Here is a 17375-nt window from a genome sequence, read left to right as displayed (position 1 = left end):
GCCGCGGCCACCTCATTACTAAGCAGCGAGGGGGCTTCTCGGGCAGCATTGTGATTGGACATTTCATAGAACTCTCCGCCCTTTGCATGCATGCGGTGCGCGCTGCTATTGGTGGGTCTCCTGAGCCAATAGCTGACGGCGAGGGCGTGGCTGCGCGGCGAGGTTTACGCGCAGGCGCAGTGAAGGAACGTGTGCCGGTGTCATGGCGGGGGACGGGATGCTGTCTGCGGAGTCTCTGAGGGAGAAGCTGCGGCGGGAACTGCAGGCTGAGCACGTGGTGAGACCCCAGTGACGTCACGCAGCTCGCTTACTGTACAGGAGAGCCCTGTGTCTCCACACTGCCACCGTTCATTCAGTGACCCTGGCCTGGCCTCTGAGGGGCTGCCAAGCCCCGCCCACCGCCTGCCCATGCCATACAACACCGGGTCACGTGTAGGCTGCTGCTGGGGAGGACCTGTCATGTGTCAGAATTAAAACAGAGGAGCTTATAGTCTAAAGCAGGGATCAGGAACCTTTTTGGTTGACAGAGCCATAACTGCCACATATTTTAAAATGTATTTCTGTGAGAGCCATACAATATGCTTCACACAGTGTGCATGCGCAGCATAGGGCTGTCCCTGTTGCTATGGTGATGTGTATACAGTTGATCCTCCCCGTAGTGGCAGTGTTAGGCCCCGTTCACACTTGCGGTTTTGTCAAAACCGCACCGGATGTCCGGACCGCACCTGATCTGTACGGTTCCTATCCGGTCCGGATCCGGTCCGTTTGCATCCGGGACCATGGATCCAGGCATTTTTTACTCGTAAACCTGGGAATTCTCTCCTTCCTGTTGTTCGCCTCCTCGTTATCAGACATCAGACATGTTGCTGCCAAAACGAGCTCCAGCATGAAATCGCTGCTGCCCCACTCTTTGAACGCTGGGCCCATGTGGTCCCCATCCAAAATGCATAGGAAGTGGGGTAGAACGTCCGGTTTTTGTAGCCAGTGTGTTGTGCGCTCTCCGGCTCACATTGCTTTGTATTGGCCGGATGGTGCAGTCCGGCTCCGCTCCGGATACGGCTGCCGGAGGAGCCGGACCAAAAAATAGCGCATGTTGGAACGGACGCCGGAGTCCGGATCCGGTCCGGCTCCGGTCCGGCAGAACGGACGCATGTGAACGGACGCATAGGCTTTCATTGCTATTGCTATTGCCGTGCGTCCGTTCCGTCCGTTCTGCAAGCGGTCCGGCTCCGGCACGGCGATTCCGGACGGCCACCGCTAATGTGAACCGGGCCTTAGACACGTCTTCAGCTTCTCTTGGGTTTCAGCAACATCAGCATTTTCCCTGAGAGCCAGACAGGAGAAATACCGACTAACAGCTTGTACAATTAGCTAGCTGACTTGGGGGTTGATTCACTTTGGAGGACGATATTACCACACTTGGGCCCAATAGGCTGCCTGTCAAGTGAGAGGCAGCCTATTGGCCAATCAAAGTGGAAAGATCCAGTCCTACAAAGTCAATGGACCTGACAGGGTCCAGGGTGGGACAATTGCAGCGGCCATTAGTTTTGGGGGAGTTTGAGTAAGTTAGTACCGCAGCAGTGAGCCTACTTTGAAAATGTTACTTGCGCTGCCACACTAAGCTGTGCTGCTTGAGCAGTGTAGCTTAGTGAATCAACCCCTACTGATTTGACTGTGAGACAGATGTAGCTATCAAAAGAGCCACATCTGGCTCCCGAGCCATAGGTTCCCTACCCCTGATCTAATGTCTACCATAGTTATAGCATACTTCCCAACTTTTTGAGATGAGAAAGAGGGACACTTTAGCCATGCCCCTGCCACACCCCTGATCATGCCCCCGTTGCACCCCTAGTCACACATGCCATAAAGATTTCATAAGAAAAATACGTTTTGTAATTCAAACCACACTGGTCCTTTCTATCCTGGTTCATTTTCCTTCATAGTAACATTTTAAAATTAGTAATATATCAATTTAATGGATGGGAATAAAGTTTAGAGTCAAACACATTGTTTTAGTAGAGAAATATATATATTTACACAGAAAGAGGGACAAAGTCCTGGAAGTGGGACAAATGAGGAGGAAAGAGGGACAGAGGAACAGGGCTCCCAAAGAGGAACTGTCCCTCCAAATGAGGGCCAGTTGGGAGCTATGGTTATAGTCTAATGTTGATCTAGGCTAAAATGCAGGGCTGATACTGGACAGATGTGTTGCTAGCCTATAGACTAGCGACGTGCACTGTTGCTTTGTGGCAGTGACGTCATTGGGGAAAACAATCCGCAAGGCTTATCATTGGCGAGGCGTTGGGGGCCGCTGTACACATGGAAGAATTTCGGCTGAAGTAGTTATTATTGGCTGCCCCTGCCGAGTTTCATCCAGGGCCGGTTCTCTCATGAGGCAAGGTGAAACACTTGCATCAGGCCCAGAGATTACAGGGGCAACATGATTGTACTGTTTACAATTACAGCATGCAGTCAATGTAGTAGAAGTGAGAGCGAGCGAGGTGAAGCTGGTATTATTGGGGAAAGCAGCTTGTTGTGCTGTGTTAGGAGTCTGAAAATGAGTGAGGAGGGGGGAGGAAAGCTGTTGCACATGCTTCCTTGCTGCCTGAAAACATTAAATGAAGCAGAGTAAATTGTTGGGTGTTCTGGGATCATTCCAAATCGGGGAGGGGGGGGGGGGGGAAGCATCCTCATAAGTTTGCCTCAGGCAGCAAAAGGTCTAGAACCGGCCCTGGTTTCATCTACTAAGTTACGTAGCTATGTAGTTTGGTTTAAAATAATTTGTCAAATAATCGATACTGGTACTTACCTGGGCTTCCTCCAGCCCCATGAACTCTGTTGCTTCTGAGCCTGACTGAAGCCCTATTACCGGGTCTATTACAGAGGAGTGGAGCCACTGGGGAGGATGGTGAGGGAGGCAGCAGAGTTCATGGGGCTTGAGGAATTCTTTACTTTATTCCATCTCAGGTTCACTTTTAAGGGGAAAAATTCCTTCCTCACTCCAGGTGGCAGATGGATAAAATCTCTGGCTCTACTCTGTTGGGAATAAACTAGTAATTATAGCTGTAGCTGTCGATGTCCTTCAATGCAAGGAAGGCATCCAAACAGCTTTTCAATGCAGTGATATAATTTTTCATAACTACTTCCTGTGGTAAAATATTCCATATTTAAGCCACTATTAGTGTAAAAAACGCTTTTTCTAAACTGATAGCAAAACCTTTTTTCCTCCATACATAGATCGTCCCCTTGTCCGTTGTACAAGATTTGCCAAGCTTTTGTATTTCCCTCTGATGTATTTATACATGTTAATCAGCTCACTCCTTAGCCATCATTTTTCCAAGCTACTGTAATTAAACCCAGTTTGTCCAGTCTTTCTTGGTAATTGAGACCTTTTATCTCTCTTATTAATTTAGTTTCCTGCCGTTGTGTACAAGGTTTTTGATCTAGTGGAAACACTAGTGTCAGTGATGCAGTATTCCCCACCCACAGTGCAACCTCACCACCTTCCCTTCATATGGCGAGGGGAAGGGGGCCATGGATCGATTTCACACTTTGGATGCAGAAAGGAGGAGGTTGGTGTTGCATCCAGGGCTGTGGAGTTGGTACAAAAATCTTCCAACTCTGACTCAGACTCCTCAGTTTATGAAACCACGACTCCGACTCTGGGTACCCAAAATGGCTCAGACTCCTCGACTCCGACTCCTTAGTCTAATACTTAACAGGGCTGTGGATTTTGTACAAAAATTAGACGACTCCCGACTCCAACTCCTCCGTTTATGAAATCAACGACTCTGACTCCGGGTACCCAAAATTGCCCCGAATCCTCGACTCCAACTCCGACTCCTCAGCCCTGGTTGCATCTTGGTTTAAGGACAACTGGAGCAAGTGGGATATGGAGGCTGCAATTTTAATTTCCTTTTAAGCAATACCAGTTGCCTGGCAGCCCTGCTGATCATTTGCCTCTAATACTTTCAGCCATAGACCCTGAACAAGCATGCAGCAGATCAGATGTTTCTGACATGATTAGCTGTATGTGAACTGGTGGAGTTAAACGTGTTTCTCAGCTATCATGGTGAGGAAGAAGGAACAGACATGCCCGCTGGATATTACACACACCCCGGTACATGGAGATGTGCTCTGTTGAGAGGCTTGTGGCAAGCCAGACAGTGTTCTGTAGTGAGAAGCCAGGCAGAAGGAATGGGCTAGGAGTGTAATCCTCATCTCCTTGGATGAAAAATCCCTCTGACGATAATGAGTTTGTCTTGTGTCCTTTTCAGGAAGTGGAAGACACCTCCCCCAATCACTGCTCCACCAGCTTCCGGGTGTTGGTGGTGTCACCTCAGTTTGATGGAAGGCCTCTTCTGCAGAGACACAGGTGAGGAGCGGGGGATTCTGGGTAACCTGGCTGCTGAATAGTAGAGTGGGGGGAATGGGTCAGAGGTGTGGTGGATGTCAGGATAACACAGAATTAAAGGAAACCGGAAGTGAAAGGTCTATGGAGGCTGCCATATGTATGTCCTTTTAACCACTTCAGGGCTATAGGCTTACACCCCCCTAGTGGCCAGGCTGTTTTTTACAATACAGGCCACTGCAGCTTTAAGGGCTCGCTGCAGGGTCTTACAACTCAGCACACAAGTGATTCCCCCCCCCCCCTTTTCCTGCCCACCAACAGAGCTTTCTGTTGGTGGGCTCTGATCTCTGCTGGCATGTTTTTTTGGGGGGTATTTTTTATTTGTTTTTTGTTTTTATATAAAATTCCCTATTTTTTATTTTTTTCGCTCGCCCTCCCTCCCCCTGCCAGCCAATACCCCCGCCAGCCAATAACAGCAATCGTCTGTCATAGGCATCAGCCTATGAGAGCCGATCGCTCCTGATCCTCATAGGGGGACTGGAGCTGTGCGGGGAGGCTGCGCCAATCGCTGGAACCAGGCTGGGTGATGTATAAGCGGCTGGATCGGGGGGATCCTGGGCAATCGGGGGGTTGTGCACACTTATACTAGCTAGCCTAGTGCTGGCGTACACCTTATTCATCCATACAAACTAATAGTTTTATAGCGGGGGGACTCCTGAGGCCAGCAAAATCTCTGAAGCGGCATGCTTGACACAGCGTCGGGCATACCGCTCAGGAGGTTAAGGACAACTGTATGGAGGCTGCCATATTTATTTCCTTTTAAATAATACCAGTTGCGTGTCGGGGCAATTTTGGGCACTCGGAGTTGAAGTCGGAGTCGTGGTTTCAGAAACTGAGGAGTTGGAGTCGGAAGATTTTTGTACCGACTCCACAGCCCTGGTTGCGTGGCAGCTCAGCTGGTCTATTTGGCCGCAGAAGTATCTAATTAACATTAGAATCAAGCATGCAGCTAGTACTGTCAGAAACACCTGATCTGCTGCATGCTTGTTCGGGGTCTATGGCTAAAAGTATCAGAGGCAGAGGATCAGCTGGATAGCCAGGCAACTGGTATTGCTTAAAAGGAAATAAATATGGCAGCCTCCATATCCCTCTCATTACTGTTGTCCTTTTAGGTATAAGCCAATACAAGAAACCAGTACTGTCACTTCCCCCACATTGTAGTCCTGTCCTTCCACAAGTATTGCCCCGCCTCCCTCCGCTGGGACCCCGAAGCTTGCGGCTGCGCTCCCATATGAGAACAAGCGCGGCTGCACCGCACAGGCGCAGGACAACTCGTGCCTACACAGTAGCATGGGGCCGCCGCTCAGGATCACCAGAGAAAGCCGAGCCGTTTCTTCTCTGTACTAGCGTGGCCAAGCTCTGTCAACAAGCCCCTTTCAGCGGACCAATAACAGCAGCATGTACCACGAGTCACACTATCAGCGCGACCATTACTAAGGTAATGCGTGCTATTAACGGTAATGCTCATTAGTAAAGCGCGTTACCATAGCAACTCTCGCACTATTCGTGACCCGCGGGCTGTGTAACTAGCGGTACGCAGTGCCGGTAGTAAGGGTAATATTGCTATGCGATGTTTGTGCACGGCAATATTACTGCAGGTCTGTGCATCGGGGCCTGGATCACAATAGTACGCTTCAATTTAAGGAGTCTTCATGTAATCCAGATTGTCCTGATAACGCCTGACCATTTTAGTGGTGAATTACCTTTTCCATAGTTTGAGGTTCACTATTAACCATAATCCTCATCAATCGATGTCTGTACAGCAATATTACAACAACCCCCAGTCTTCTATCTAACTCATAGGTACCCGTGCACGTTTAGAAATCAGCCAACTTGTCAAGTCTTTTTCAATTCCCTCAACTACTGGTCTTGTTTCTATATCCTGCTCTATGCTCCCGCAGGTCCTTTTTTTTTGGGGGGGGGGGGGGGGGGGGGATTTCCTATTGTTGTACAGTCTTGCAGTGCTAGCACAGCCACCTGCGCAGATTCCTGTCTCCACCAGTCCAGTAGGATGGAGAAACCTGTGTATAAGTGGCTCCGTGCTGCTGCATAGTCCAGTGATCTGCAAACTTGGCTCTCCAGCTGTCGTGGAACAAGTCCCACAATGCATTTGCCTGTATGAATCATAACTGTGGCTGTCAGACTCCTACAATGCATTGTGGAACTTGTAGTTCCTTAAAGAGAACCAGAGCTAATGGAAGGAAAAGCTGTTATACATACCGGGGGCTTCCTCCAGCCCCATACGCACGGATCGCTCCCGCGCCGCCGTCCAGCGCTGCCCGCAGCTGTGAGAACCGGGACCCCGCTCTGCCGTCAGTCGGAGCCAGTCTATCGTAGCAGAGGTGCGCTCTTTGCGTATCTCTGCAGCAGTGTATGGAGAGATACATAGAGGGCGCACTTCTCCTGCGTAGCCCGGCTCCGATGACGTCACTGACGGGAGCCGGTTCTCCTAAATGCGGGCAGCGGAGGATGGCGGCGTGGGAGCGATCAGCGCGTATGGGGCTGGAGGAAGCCCCAGGTATGTATAACAGCTTTTCCTTCCATTAGCTCTGGTTCCCTTTAACAGCTGGAGAGGCAAGTTTGCAGATCACTGGCATAGTCAGACTGGACTCGCGCGGCTGTGCTCAGAAGGGATCGCAGCTGCGAGAAGAAATCCAACAAACTCCTCTGGGATTTGCTTAGAGGGTCCCAGCTCTGGCTCGGTGCGGTCGAGTAGGATGGGGGAAGCCTCAGGACTATCCAGAGACTTCCCTCTACTAAGCCAGGTATCTCACTTTTCTTTAACTGTTTAATTTAAAGACGGGTTTATAATCAACTAGGAACCTTAGCCCATTTAAAAATTGGCTATAGTCATCACCGCCACATGCCAGCGCGCTCCCGCCCGTCACACGCGTGCACCCGCCCACCCGGGGGGACAGCGCCAGGGTTTTGTCGCTCGTCCCGATATCGCTCGCTATTACTGCTGCTCACCAATCAACCACGTCGGCCCAACATCTTGCAGCATGTCCGATCAATACGTGTGACCAATTTCGGCCCAAAATTGGTTCCATCATTGATTGGGCATGTTCTTAGTGGCATCAATTTTCATCCGATTCGATAATTATCGGATTGTCTATCGACCTCCAAGTCGAGAGATGTACGACCACCTTTAGAGCTACCAGAAAACAAGAACATAAATAAGTGGGTTTTGTTTTTGTTTTTTGCAGTACTTTTTAAATTGCTGAAAAGGTTGTTATTTAAATTTTCTTGGTTTAGGGAAGGAATCTCTTGGGAGTAAACTCAGGGGAAAGTTTTTTTGAATAAGGGCCAAGTTTTCTTTTTGGATAGAGATTTTGACATGAGCTGCATTAATGATTTTGCTGCCCCCTGCAGGCTTGTTAACAACTGTCTGGCTGAAGAGCTGAAGTTTATTCACGCCTTTGAACAGAAGACGCTGACGCCGTCACAGTGGGAGCAGGAGAGACAGAAGTAAGACCCGAGATTGCACTCCACTGCCATGCGTGTCCTCGGCGACGGAAGACCTATAGATGCCGGCTGCCACTCATGGACAATGTTACAACGCACAGGAATATCTGACCCACACTGTGGGGTAATCAGTATCACACAATAAATGGGATTATCGTGACTCTGTCTGATGTCCTTTGTAGGGAAATAAATGCCAAGGCGGGTTTGCCAAAGGAGGGGGCGGGGTTTCACCACTCTTAAAGGGAACCTAAACTGAGAAGGATATGGATTTTTCCTTTTAAAATAATACCAGTTGCCTGACTCTCCTGCTGATCCTGTATCTCTAATACTTTCAGCCACAGCCCCTGAACAAGCATGCAGATCAGGTGCTCTGACTGAAGTCAGACTAGATTAGCTGCATGCTTGTTTCAGGTGTGTGATTCAGTCACTACTGCAGCCAAAGAGATCAGCAGGAAAGGATCAGCAGCTAAAAGTATTAGAGACACAGGATCAGCAGGAGAGTCAGGCAACTGGTATTATTTTAAAAGGAAACATACATATCCCTCTGTTAAGGTTCCCTTTAAAGAGGGATTGACAGCCATACAGTCAAATTCCTATTACCCACTGCTCTGTGCTTATTATGCAGTCTTCATCCTGACCCTGCCTTGCAAGCGTTCCAATATAATCTTAAATGTGTCTGTAATTAATCTTATCTCAGGCAGCCTGGCTCTTTTCTTGTACATTACCAGGGAGAGGGAAGCTTGTTCTCTTCCCCTCCCACATTCCTGCTCCTCACTGATTGGCTGGGGGCAGTTCAGTGTGACACGAGGATCAGAAGGGAAATAGAAAATAAATCACCTCACCCCTCTGCAGAAGCTGCTGAAACCCAAGCAAACTAGATATGACAGTGCAGTTCGGTATACACCATTTCAGGCAGAGGAGAAGAAAAAGTAAGGGAGGAAATGACATCAGGATTGGCTTCAGTCAGAGGTAATAAAGATGGGAAATACTTGGAACAGTTTTCTATTTACTACTAGCTGATGACCCGGCTTTGCCCGGGTATGTATTTGGCTGGTGTTGGCTGCGCCCACTTTTTCTAACCCTAACGCACAGTTACTCAATGACCAAGTTTGTGAGCTTTGCGGTCTTTGGCATCAATAATTTGCATTGAAATGAAACAAATCTAATTGACTGTTTGTGGCTCCACCCCCTTTTCTGAATTTGAACCCCAGTCACCCAATGACCAATGTACCAGGTTTGAGGCCACATGCGCATATGAATGGAAATTGATTCCAACACCAGCAGCAGCGCTGCTCCAACTGTTTCTACGAGACACAGCACAACATTCTTCTAATGCGGCTTTGGTCTCCGCCCGTGGCACGCCCCCTCTCCTTCTCATGTGTAGAGAGGTTTCTATGGCAGCGGAGAAGCTGAGTATTCAGCTCACGAGCGCAGCCAGCCACGCCCCCTCCCTGCTGTCACGGCAGGTCACTTCCTCCATACCATTGATTGGAGGAAGATTACCATGGTAACACCTAGCCCCAGCTTGCAGACACGCAGCCAGCGTGTCCTGAAAGTTACATCTTGATACACTGAAGCTGCAGAGCGGGCTGGAATACCGCTATCTCTCCTGTCTCTGCCACTTCATAGTTGACACAATCAGTTAAGATACAACAGGGTTATTAGACCCTTTGGGAGGTTCAAATACGGTGGGTTAGATTTAGGTTTGTCTAACTCCGCCCCTTACCATTTCACCTTCGTTAACTCCACCCCACCCAAGGAAGTCATTTCCTCAACTCCTGTTATTTAAAGGAGTGCAGTGTGCATGCAGGTACGTTAACTGACGAAGGCGTGGATACGCCGAAACGCGTCTTGACGTTACCTGCACACAGTATCCCCATGGAATTACCTGAAGTCCACCTACCACCCGGACCCTTGCTGCTGCTGGCCACTGCAGCCCCAGGTTCTTCTGTGTCCACAAGGGGATGTATTTCTTCTGGGCTATAAGCCACACTCAATGCCTGCTGTTCGCATGTATCTAGTAAGTGCATTTCTGTATTTGCGCAGTTTTTATTGAATTAAAAGGTATCACACTATGGAGCGCTCCTCCTGTTCTGTTTTTTGTCTCTTAGCAATTAAATATTCCCCTTGAAAATCAATAAGTAAATTTTGATTGGCTTTTGTAGGCTCCACCCACTTTTCTGAATATTAATCCCAGTGACCAACTGCAAAGTTTGAGAACCCTGCCATTAACCACTTATTTATTGTATTAAGCACCAGCGGTCTCTGCCCCCTTATAGAAAACATGTACTGTAAAAAAAACCTCCCCTGGGGGGTACTCACCTGGGGTGGGGGAAGCCTCCGGATCCTATGGAGGCTTCCCCCGTTCTCCTCGGTCACACAGTGGCGGAGATGAAGCTCCCCAAACAGCGGGATGTAAATATTTACCTTCCCGGCTCCAGCGCAGGCGCAGTATCGGCTCTCTGCTTGGAGATAGGCGGAAATAGCCAATCGCTGTCGGGCCGCTCTACTGCGCAGGCGCAAGTCTCCTGTCCCTGCGCAGTAGAGCAGACTCGACGGAGATCGGCTATTTTCACCTATCTCCGTGCGGAAAGTCGCAACAGTTTGGGCAACATTGTTAATCGTCGTGATTTTTTAAACATATCATATAGGAGACACACACAGTGATATTTGAGAAGTGAAATGAAGTTTATTGCATTTACAGAAAGTGTGCAATAATTGTTTAAACAAAATTAGGCAGGTGCATAAATTTGGGCACCACAAAAAATAAATGAAATCTATAATTAGTAGATCCTCCTTTTGCAGAAATGACAGCCTCTAAATGCTTCCTGTAGGTTCCAATGAGAGTCTGGGTGAAGGTATTTTGGACCATTCCTCTTTACAATACATCTCTAGTTCTTTCAGGTTTGATGGCTTCCGAGCATGGACAGCTCTCTTTAAGGCCTCTTTTCCACGAACTGTTTACAGGCAGTGAAATGCCTCTCAAACTCTCACAACTGCTTGCTGCTGCCTGGGAACTGCTTGCTGAGCACACAGCTCAACAGTTCGTGGAAAAGAGGCCTAACTCACACTACAGATTTTAAATTATATTCAGGTCTGGGGACTGAGATTGCCATTCCAGAACATTGTACTGGTTCCTCTGCATGAATGCCTTAGTGGATTTTGAGCAGTGTTTAGGGTCGTTGTCTTGTTGAAAGATCCAGCCCCGGCACAGCTTCAGTTTTGTCACTGATTCCTGGACATTGGTCTCCAGAATCTGCTGATACTGAGTGGAATCCATGCGTCCCTCAACTTTGCCAAGATTCCCAGTCCCTGCACTGGCCACACAACCCCACAGCATGATGGAACCACCACCATATTTTACTGTAGGTAGCAGGTGTTTTTCTAGAAATTCTGTGTTGGTTTTTCCTCCATGCATAAGCCCCTTGCTATGCCCAAATAACTCAATTTTAGTTTCATCAGTCCACAGCACCTTATTCCAAAATGAAGCTGGCTTGTCCAAATGTGTTTTAGCATACCTCAAGTGGCTCTGTTTGTGCTGGGGGTGGAGAAAAGGCTTCCTCTGCATACAGCATTTGCTTTTGTAAAGTGCGCCGAATGATTGAATGATGCACAGTGACTCCATCTGCAGCAAGATGATGTTGTAGGTCTTTAGTGCTAGTCTTTGGGTTGACTCTGACTGTTCTCTCCATTCGTTGCTTCTGTTTATCCGAGACTTTTCTTGGTCTGCCACTTCGAGCCTTAACTTGAACTGAGCCTGTGGACTTCCATTTCCTCAATATGTTCCTAACTGTGGAAACAGACAGCTGAAATCACTGAGGCAGATACAGATTTCTGTATCCTTCCCCTAAACCATGATGGTGAACAATCTTTGCCTTCAGGTAATTTGAGAGTTGTTTTGAGACCCCCATGTTGCTACTCTTCAGATACATTTAAAAGAGGTCACCCTTAAAGAGAACCCGAGGTGGGATTTTATTATGCTAGTGGGGCACAGAGGCTGGTTGTGCACACTAACACCAGCCTCTGTTGCCCCATGGTGTGGCTTCATGTCCCCCCTGTGCGCCGCTATAGCCCCTGCAGTGCTGGCGACACGCTGATGTTTACCTATGCCTGTCAGCGCCGCTCCCCCGCCTCCTCCGCATCAGAGCTACCCGCCGCGTCACTTCCCTCCAATCAGCGGGAGGGAAGGGACACAGGCGGGTAGCGCCGATGCGGGGGAGCGGCGCTGACAGACAGCGCTTAGGTAAATATTGTGCTGGCGACACGCTGCGTGTCGCCAGCACTGCGGGGGCTATAGCGGCGCACAGGAAGGTCTTGGAGGCACACCATGGGGCAACAGAGGCTGGTGTTACTGTGCACAACCAGCCTCTGTGCCCCACTAGCATAATAAAATCCCACATCGGGTTCTCTTTAAATACTCATTCTCATAATTGGATTCACCTGTGTGTGTAGGTCAGGGGTCACTGAGCTTGCCAAGCCAATTTGAGTTCCTATAATTGGTTCTAAAGGTTTTGGAATCAATAAAATGACAACAGTGCCCAAATTTATGCACCTGCCTAATTTTATTTAAACAATTATTGCACACTTCCTGTAAATCCAATAAACTTCATTCCACTTCTCAGATATCACTGTGTGTGTCTCCTATATGATATATTTAACTGACATTTTTTATCGTAAAAACCAACGATTTATACAGGAAAATCATGAAGATTAACAAGGTTGCCCAAACTTTCGCATCCCACTGTATATGTGTGCGCACAGAGGGAGTTATTGCTTGTTTGGCAGTTTAAAAAAGCCATTATTTCACACAATGCAACAAGGTTTACAGACAGCAAACTGCAAAGGTAAAGATTTCTGGTAAGGTATCGGCTACTGATAGGGGTGACGTTCAATCCTGGGTTGAAGTTCCTCTGTATGACTTATTGACTTATTTTGCACAAGAAACCTGTATGGCCTTTTGTTTAAAAAGTAGAGTTTCCCTTTAATATTCAGGCAAAAAACATTTTATTGGGACATTTTCACAGCAGAATGGTTTCAAGGTTCAACTCTCCTGTGGATGAGAGGATTATGGACAACACAGTATTTACACCAATATCCCCCAGATCTGAATACATACAAGCCTAGTGCCTATGTGTAGAGGAGGCGGAGGACTTTGACTATACAGGGGTATTGTGACATCATCTACCGGGCTCCTCCCTCTTTACATAGTGCAAGTATCCCGCATGTGGTTGGGGCCTAAAGTCGCTTTCCAATGAATCTATGGATATTTTTCTTAAAGACGCGTCGATAAAAAAGGCCTGCAGCACCTCGTTTATCAAAGTGTCCTTTATCAGGAAAAACAAACACAAACTGTCAGTATTGCCCAAATTAGCCAGGGCAATTCAATTTTTTTAATCTTCCAAAACAGTTGAGATCATAGGGTGGGTGGGTAGTTGCGGTAGGCAATACAGGCAGTTTTTATTTCAGGTTCTCGGGAGCGGTGCCTCTGCTCCTCGCCGTGCGTTCTGCGGCTATTTGGCGTTTCGCTCTTGCAGGTCTGCGATAATCTTCCCCTGTTCCGCCACTGTTGCCTTCAGCTGCTTGATGTCCTCCAAGATCTGTTCTAGGGTTCCGTCCTGAAAACAAGAAAAGGGAATGACTACATGCACATGTCGGTTTACCTTTTACGCTGCCCTTCTGGCATGATACATATTGGAAAAACTATTAGACATTTTAACCACTTCCCTAACACAGGTTTTTATCACCTTAAAATGGATCCGAGATAAACTTTTACTCATTGCATAATTGTGTTCCTTTCATATAGTTTATAGAGCATTCCTCAAGCCAAATACTTTTTTTTTAATTTGTTTTGTTGTAATACCCTCCCTATAAACTAAACAAGCCTTGCCCACAGCTTCAGAGTGCCTTGGCATTCTCAGACTCGTGTAGCAAGGGCTTATGGGAGCTCAGTCTGGGCCGGAGGAGGAGGAGGTTACTAGCCAAAGATTTCAGAGGCAGAGGGGAGGAGGAGAGGGGAGTGAATTTGTTACAGGCCGAGGGCTGCAGATGCTATCAGCTTCCCTGTGTGTAATGTGACAAACAAAACATGGCTGCCCTCATTGTATCACAGGAATAAATAATCATAAACTGCTGAAGCTGTTTGCAGCAAGATTTGCTGTGTAAACTATATAAACTTTAGATAAGATATATAAACAAGTTACTTGTCATAGTTAGTTTTTCATCTTGGATCCTCTTTAAAAACCACAGCAATTTTTTCATTGCGTTCCTCCCATTAATTCGCCAATCTCTTTATCGCGATTTATCAACTGAATTGGTCTATATAGTTTAATTCACCACAAATTATGGGTGGTACTTTTTGCTAAGAATTATTTTATTTTTTATGCATTTTAAGAAGAATAAGAAGAAACAATTTTAAAAAGTAATTTCTCATTTTCCCCCCATTGTAGTTTAAAAATAGAAAGTGCTATTATATATAAAACCCACACATTTTATTTGCCCATTTGTCCCGGTTGTAACAACATTTAAATTATGTTCCTAGTACAACGTACAGCAATAATATTTTATTTGGAAATACTGTAAATGTGTATTTTTTCCATTTAGTGTTTTTTTTTTATACTACAGGTATATAAATAATTACAAGCCCTTATTTGCAAAAATAACATAACATACATATTAAAAAAACATCCCTAGGGTAACTATTTATGGTTTGTTTGTTTTTTAATGATGTCACTTTTTTAGTAATAAGTTTTTCATTGTAACAACATTCATAACAACGTATAGATACAAATGGCTGCCCACCAGCCTGTAACACTCCTGAGGACGTTAGCAAGGCGAAACCGGTTGGGTTGAGAGAGGATAAGACAGTGTATGCAAAACTTGATACTATTTGGAGTGGTTTTTAACGCACTTCATCTCACATTTCATTTACTAGGTACTAGTGCTTGGGCCGAGGGATGTAAGTACCATACCCCTGTACAAAGTGTACAAATTTAATCTTATGAACGAAATACTTGGATTTTAAGCAAGTCCCTTCCTGTTTTTCTAGCCCTCCTCCCATCTCTTATACATGCATGGTTGCGGCTGCGGAGTCTTGATTCTGCAGACAAACCTGAATCAGCCTCTGCTACGAAAGAAACTTTCTGCCTGCTGGGGGTGTGGAGAAACTCACCTGACCAACTGGGCAGCCAATGGGAAAAACCCAAGAGGGTAGAGGGAGTGGACTCTTTACCCAAGAGTGCTGCATCTGATTTATTAGTAATTTTTAGAATGATACAATGAACAGATTACTCATCTACTTGGATTTTTTTTATGTAGTATGGTCAACTTGAGAGAATCTGTTTTCCCATGTAGCAAAGGCCTTGATAAGTGTTTGCCCCAGGCATTCACGCCGTCACTCACCACCTTGGCGCTCGAGTCGGAGGACTGGCTGCGTTTGGGTAAGCGGGTGTTGAGGATATTCTTGGAGACTTTGAGCTCTCTGCTTTTGGTGGCAACATATCCATCCTTCAGGGAGATAAGCAGCGGCTCTGCATTCTTTCCCGATAGCCACTCCTCTGCGGTAAGAGCTGGATCTGGGCCTACTGTGTCTGGATACAGGTCCTCTTGGAAGAGATCGGACTGAGAGAGAGAGAGAGAGAGAGAGAGAGAGAGAGAAAGGGAGATATCATTGGTGTGACCGTGGCTAGGTTGTTCCTCTTAACGTATCCCGCCCAGGCCCCCTCTTACCTTCCTGGGCACCGTCATGGCGATCGGCTCACACTTCCGCTCATGGAGCTTGTAAAACCTGAAACAGGATCAGCAATGAGAACTCAGCACAAGGGAGAGAGGCGGTCGTCAGCAGGTAAGCATGTACAGTGATGAGCAAAACATCCTCCTAATATGCCAATATTAGATTTGGTACGGCAGGCAAAGGGTGTATAACAGTACACCTGATTGGCTGACTGACGCCTGCTGACCAGATAAAGGCAGGAAATTGCTTTATCTGGTAGTGAGCAATTGTGTGTGTTGCAGTTAGCATTCAGTTCAGAGGCAGTGGGGGTGAATTCCCTGGGAGTGAGAGTTCCAGGACCCACCCGCACTTCCTTCTGGGTATCGCATGGTGGTTTGAGAGCCCCAGCCAGTGAGAGAGACTGGGGCCCCCAGCTGTCATGCGAACCAGTGTTTGTGATTTTAAATTTATTTTTTGCAGCTTCCAGGATGATGTTGACAGGTGAGTGGTTAGGGAGGGGACCGTGTGGGAAATGTCCCTTTAAAAGATGTAATCTATGATTACTTCCAACCGAAGCCTTCCACCTGATTGCTACCTAATTTATGCAATTCCTGCTAGTTTTGGTATAGCAGGCAAAAGGTATATGACAGTACACCTGATTGGCTGACTGGCGCCTGATGACCAAATAAAGGTAGGAAAGTACTTTAGCTGGGAGTGAGAAAATTGTGTGTGTTGCAGTTAGCATTCAGTTCAGAGGCAGTGGGGGTGAGTTCCTGGGGGGTGAGAGGTCCAGGGCCCACCCGCAGTTCCCTCTGGGTATCGCATGGTGGTTAGGGAGCCTCAGCCAGTGAGAGAGACTGGGGCTCCCGGCTGTCATGCGAACCAGTGTTTGTGATTTTAATATGCCAATTAGCCTGCACAGTGATGAGCAAAACATTCTCCTAATATCCCTATTAGCCTGCACAGTGATGAACTAAACATTCTCCTAATATGCCAATTAGCCTGCACAGTGATGAGCTAAACATTCTCCTAATATTCCAATAAGAATCGGTTATCAGCAGAACAGTCTCCTAATATGCAAATTAGCCTGCATAGTGATTAGCAAAACATTCTCCTAATATTCAAATTAGCCCCATGTAGGAGGCAGCATTTGAGATTGGCAAATCTCATCATCTAACCACTGATCCAGTTAACCCTGTAAGTGTGTTCATTGCCCAGTGATCTGCTAGCCCAGGGGGGACAATTGCCCCGGGCCCCTGATAGAACACTCCAGGTGTTCCCCCCCGGACTTCTCTCGGGGCCCCTGCAATATGAGGCTGACTGCACAGCATTGCATCGCTGTGTAAGGGATGCATAGGCCACACCTGTCCGCACTACAGCCCCCACAGTCCCTTGCATCGCCTACTCCTTGTACCATGTTACCGCTCATTGGCTAGGAGCTGTCACCTGGTATGAGCAGTAGGTGATGCAAGGGATTGTGGGGGCTGTAGTACGGACGCATGTGGCCTACGCATCCCCTATGCAGCACTGCAAGTGTACACAACTGCCACAATCAGGGTGGACGTGCGGTGGCCAGATCGGGGGCCCTGGAGGCTAACTCTGGTGGTGGTGGAGCCCCAGGTTACCTGTGCTCCGGGGCCCCCGTGTGGATTAAACCGGCCCTGTGCTAGCTTATTTTTCACTTGCCACTAATGAACATGCAAACTACACAAAGACTTGATATTTGCCTAGTAAAGCCCCACTCACACTGTACCAGATGAAAAATCAGTTTGGCATCAGTTTTTCATCCGC

General features: G+C 47.4%; 2 protein-coding genes across 3 annotated transcripts in view; one reads left to right on the top strand and one right to left on the bottom strand.

The window, feature by feature from the left end:
* Positions 1 to 141: 141 nt before the first annotated feature.
* On the top strand, positions 142 to 8036 carry LOC137524225 (bolA-like protein 2). Its single transcript, XM_068243844.1, has 3 exons — positions 142 to 277; positions 4278 to 4375; positions 7784 to 8036. The coding sequence occupies exons 1-3, from the start codon at positions 203 to 205 to the stop codon at positions 7881 to 7883; spliced, it is 273 nt and encodes a 90-aa protein (XP_068099945.1). The 5' UTR covers positions 142 to 202; the 3' UTR covers positions 7884 to 8036.
* Positions 8037 to 13226: 5190 nt separating this feature from the next.
* CORO1A (coronin 1A) overlaps positions 13227 to 17375 on the bottom strand; it is a 45747-nt gene continuing 41598 nt past the window's right edge. For both annotated transcript variants that reach the window (XM_068243835.1, XM_068243836.1), the window contains exons 9-11: positions 15602 to 15659; positions 15275 to 15493; positions 13227 to 13491 (exon numbers count right to left, since the gene is read on the bottom strand). In XM_068243835.1, the coding sequence (XP_068099936.1) occupies positions 13387 to 13491; positions 15275 to 15493; positions 15602 to 15659 (382 nt within the window). In that variant the 3' untranslated portion in view covers positions 13227 to 13386. The remainder of the gene's footprint in view (positions 13492 to 15274; positions 15494 to 15601; positions 15660 to 17375) is intronic.

This window comes from Hyperolius riggenbachi, chromosome 7 (genome assembly GCF_040937935.1).
Source record: "Hyperolius riggenbachi isolate aHypRig1 chromosome 7, aHypRig1.pri, whole genome shotgun sequence".
NCBI lineage: Eukaryota > Metazoa > Chordata > Amphibia > Anura > Hyperoliidae > Hyperolius > Hyperolius riggenbachi.
This window is presented reverse-complemented; position numbering and strand designations above follow the sequence as displayed.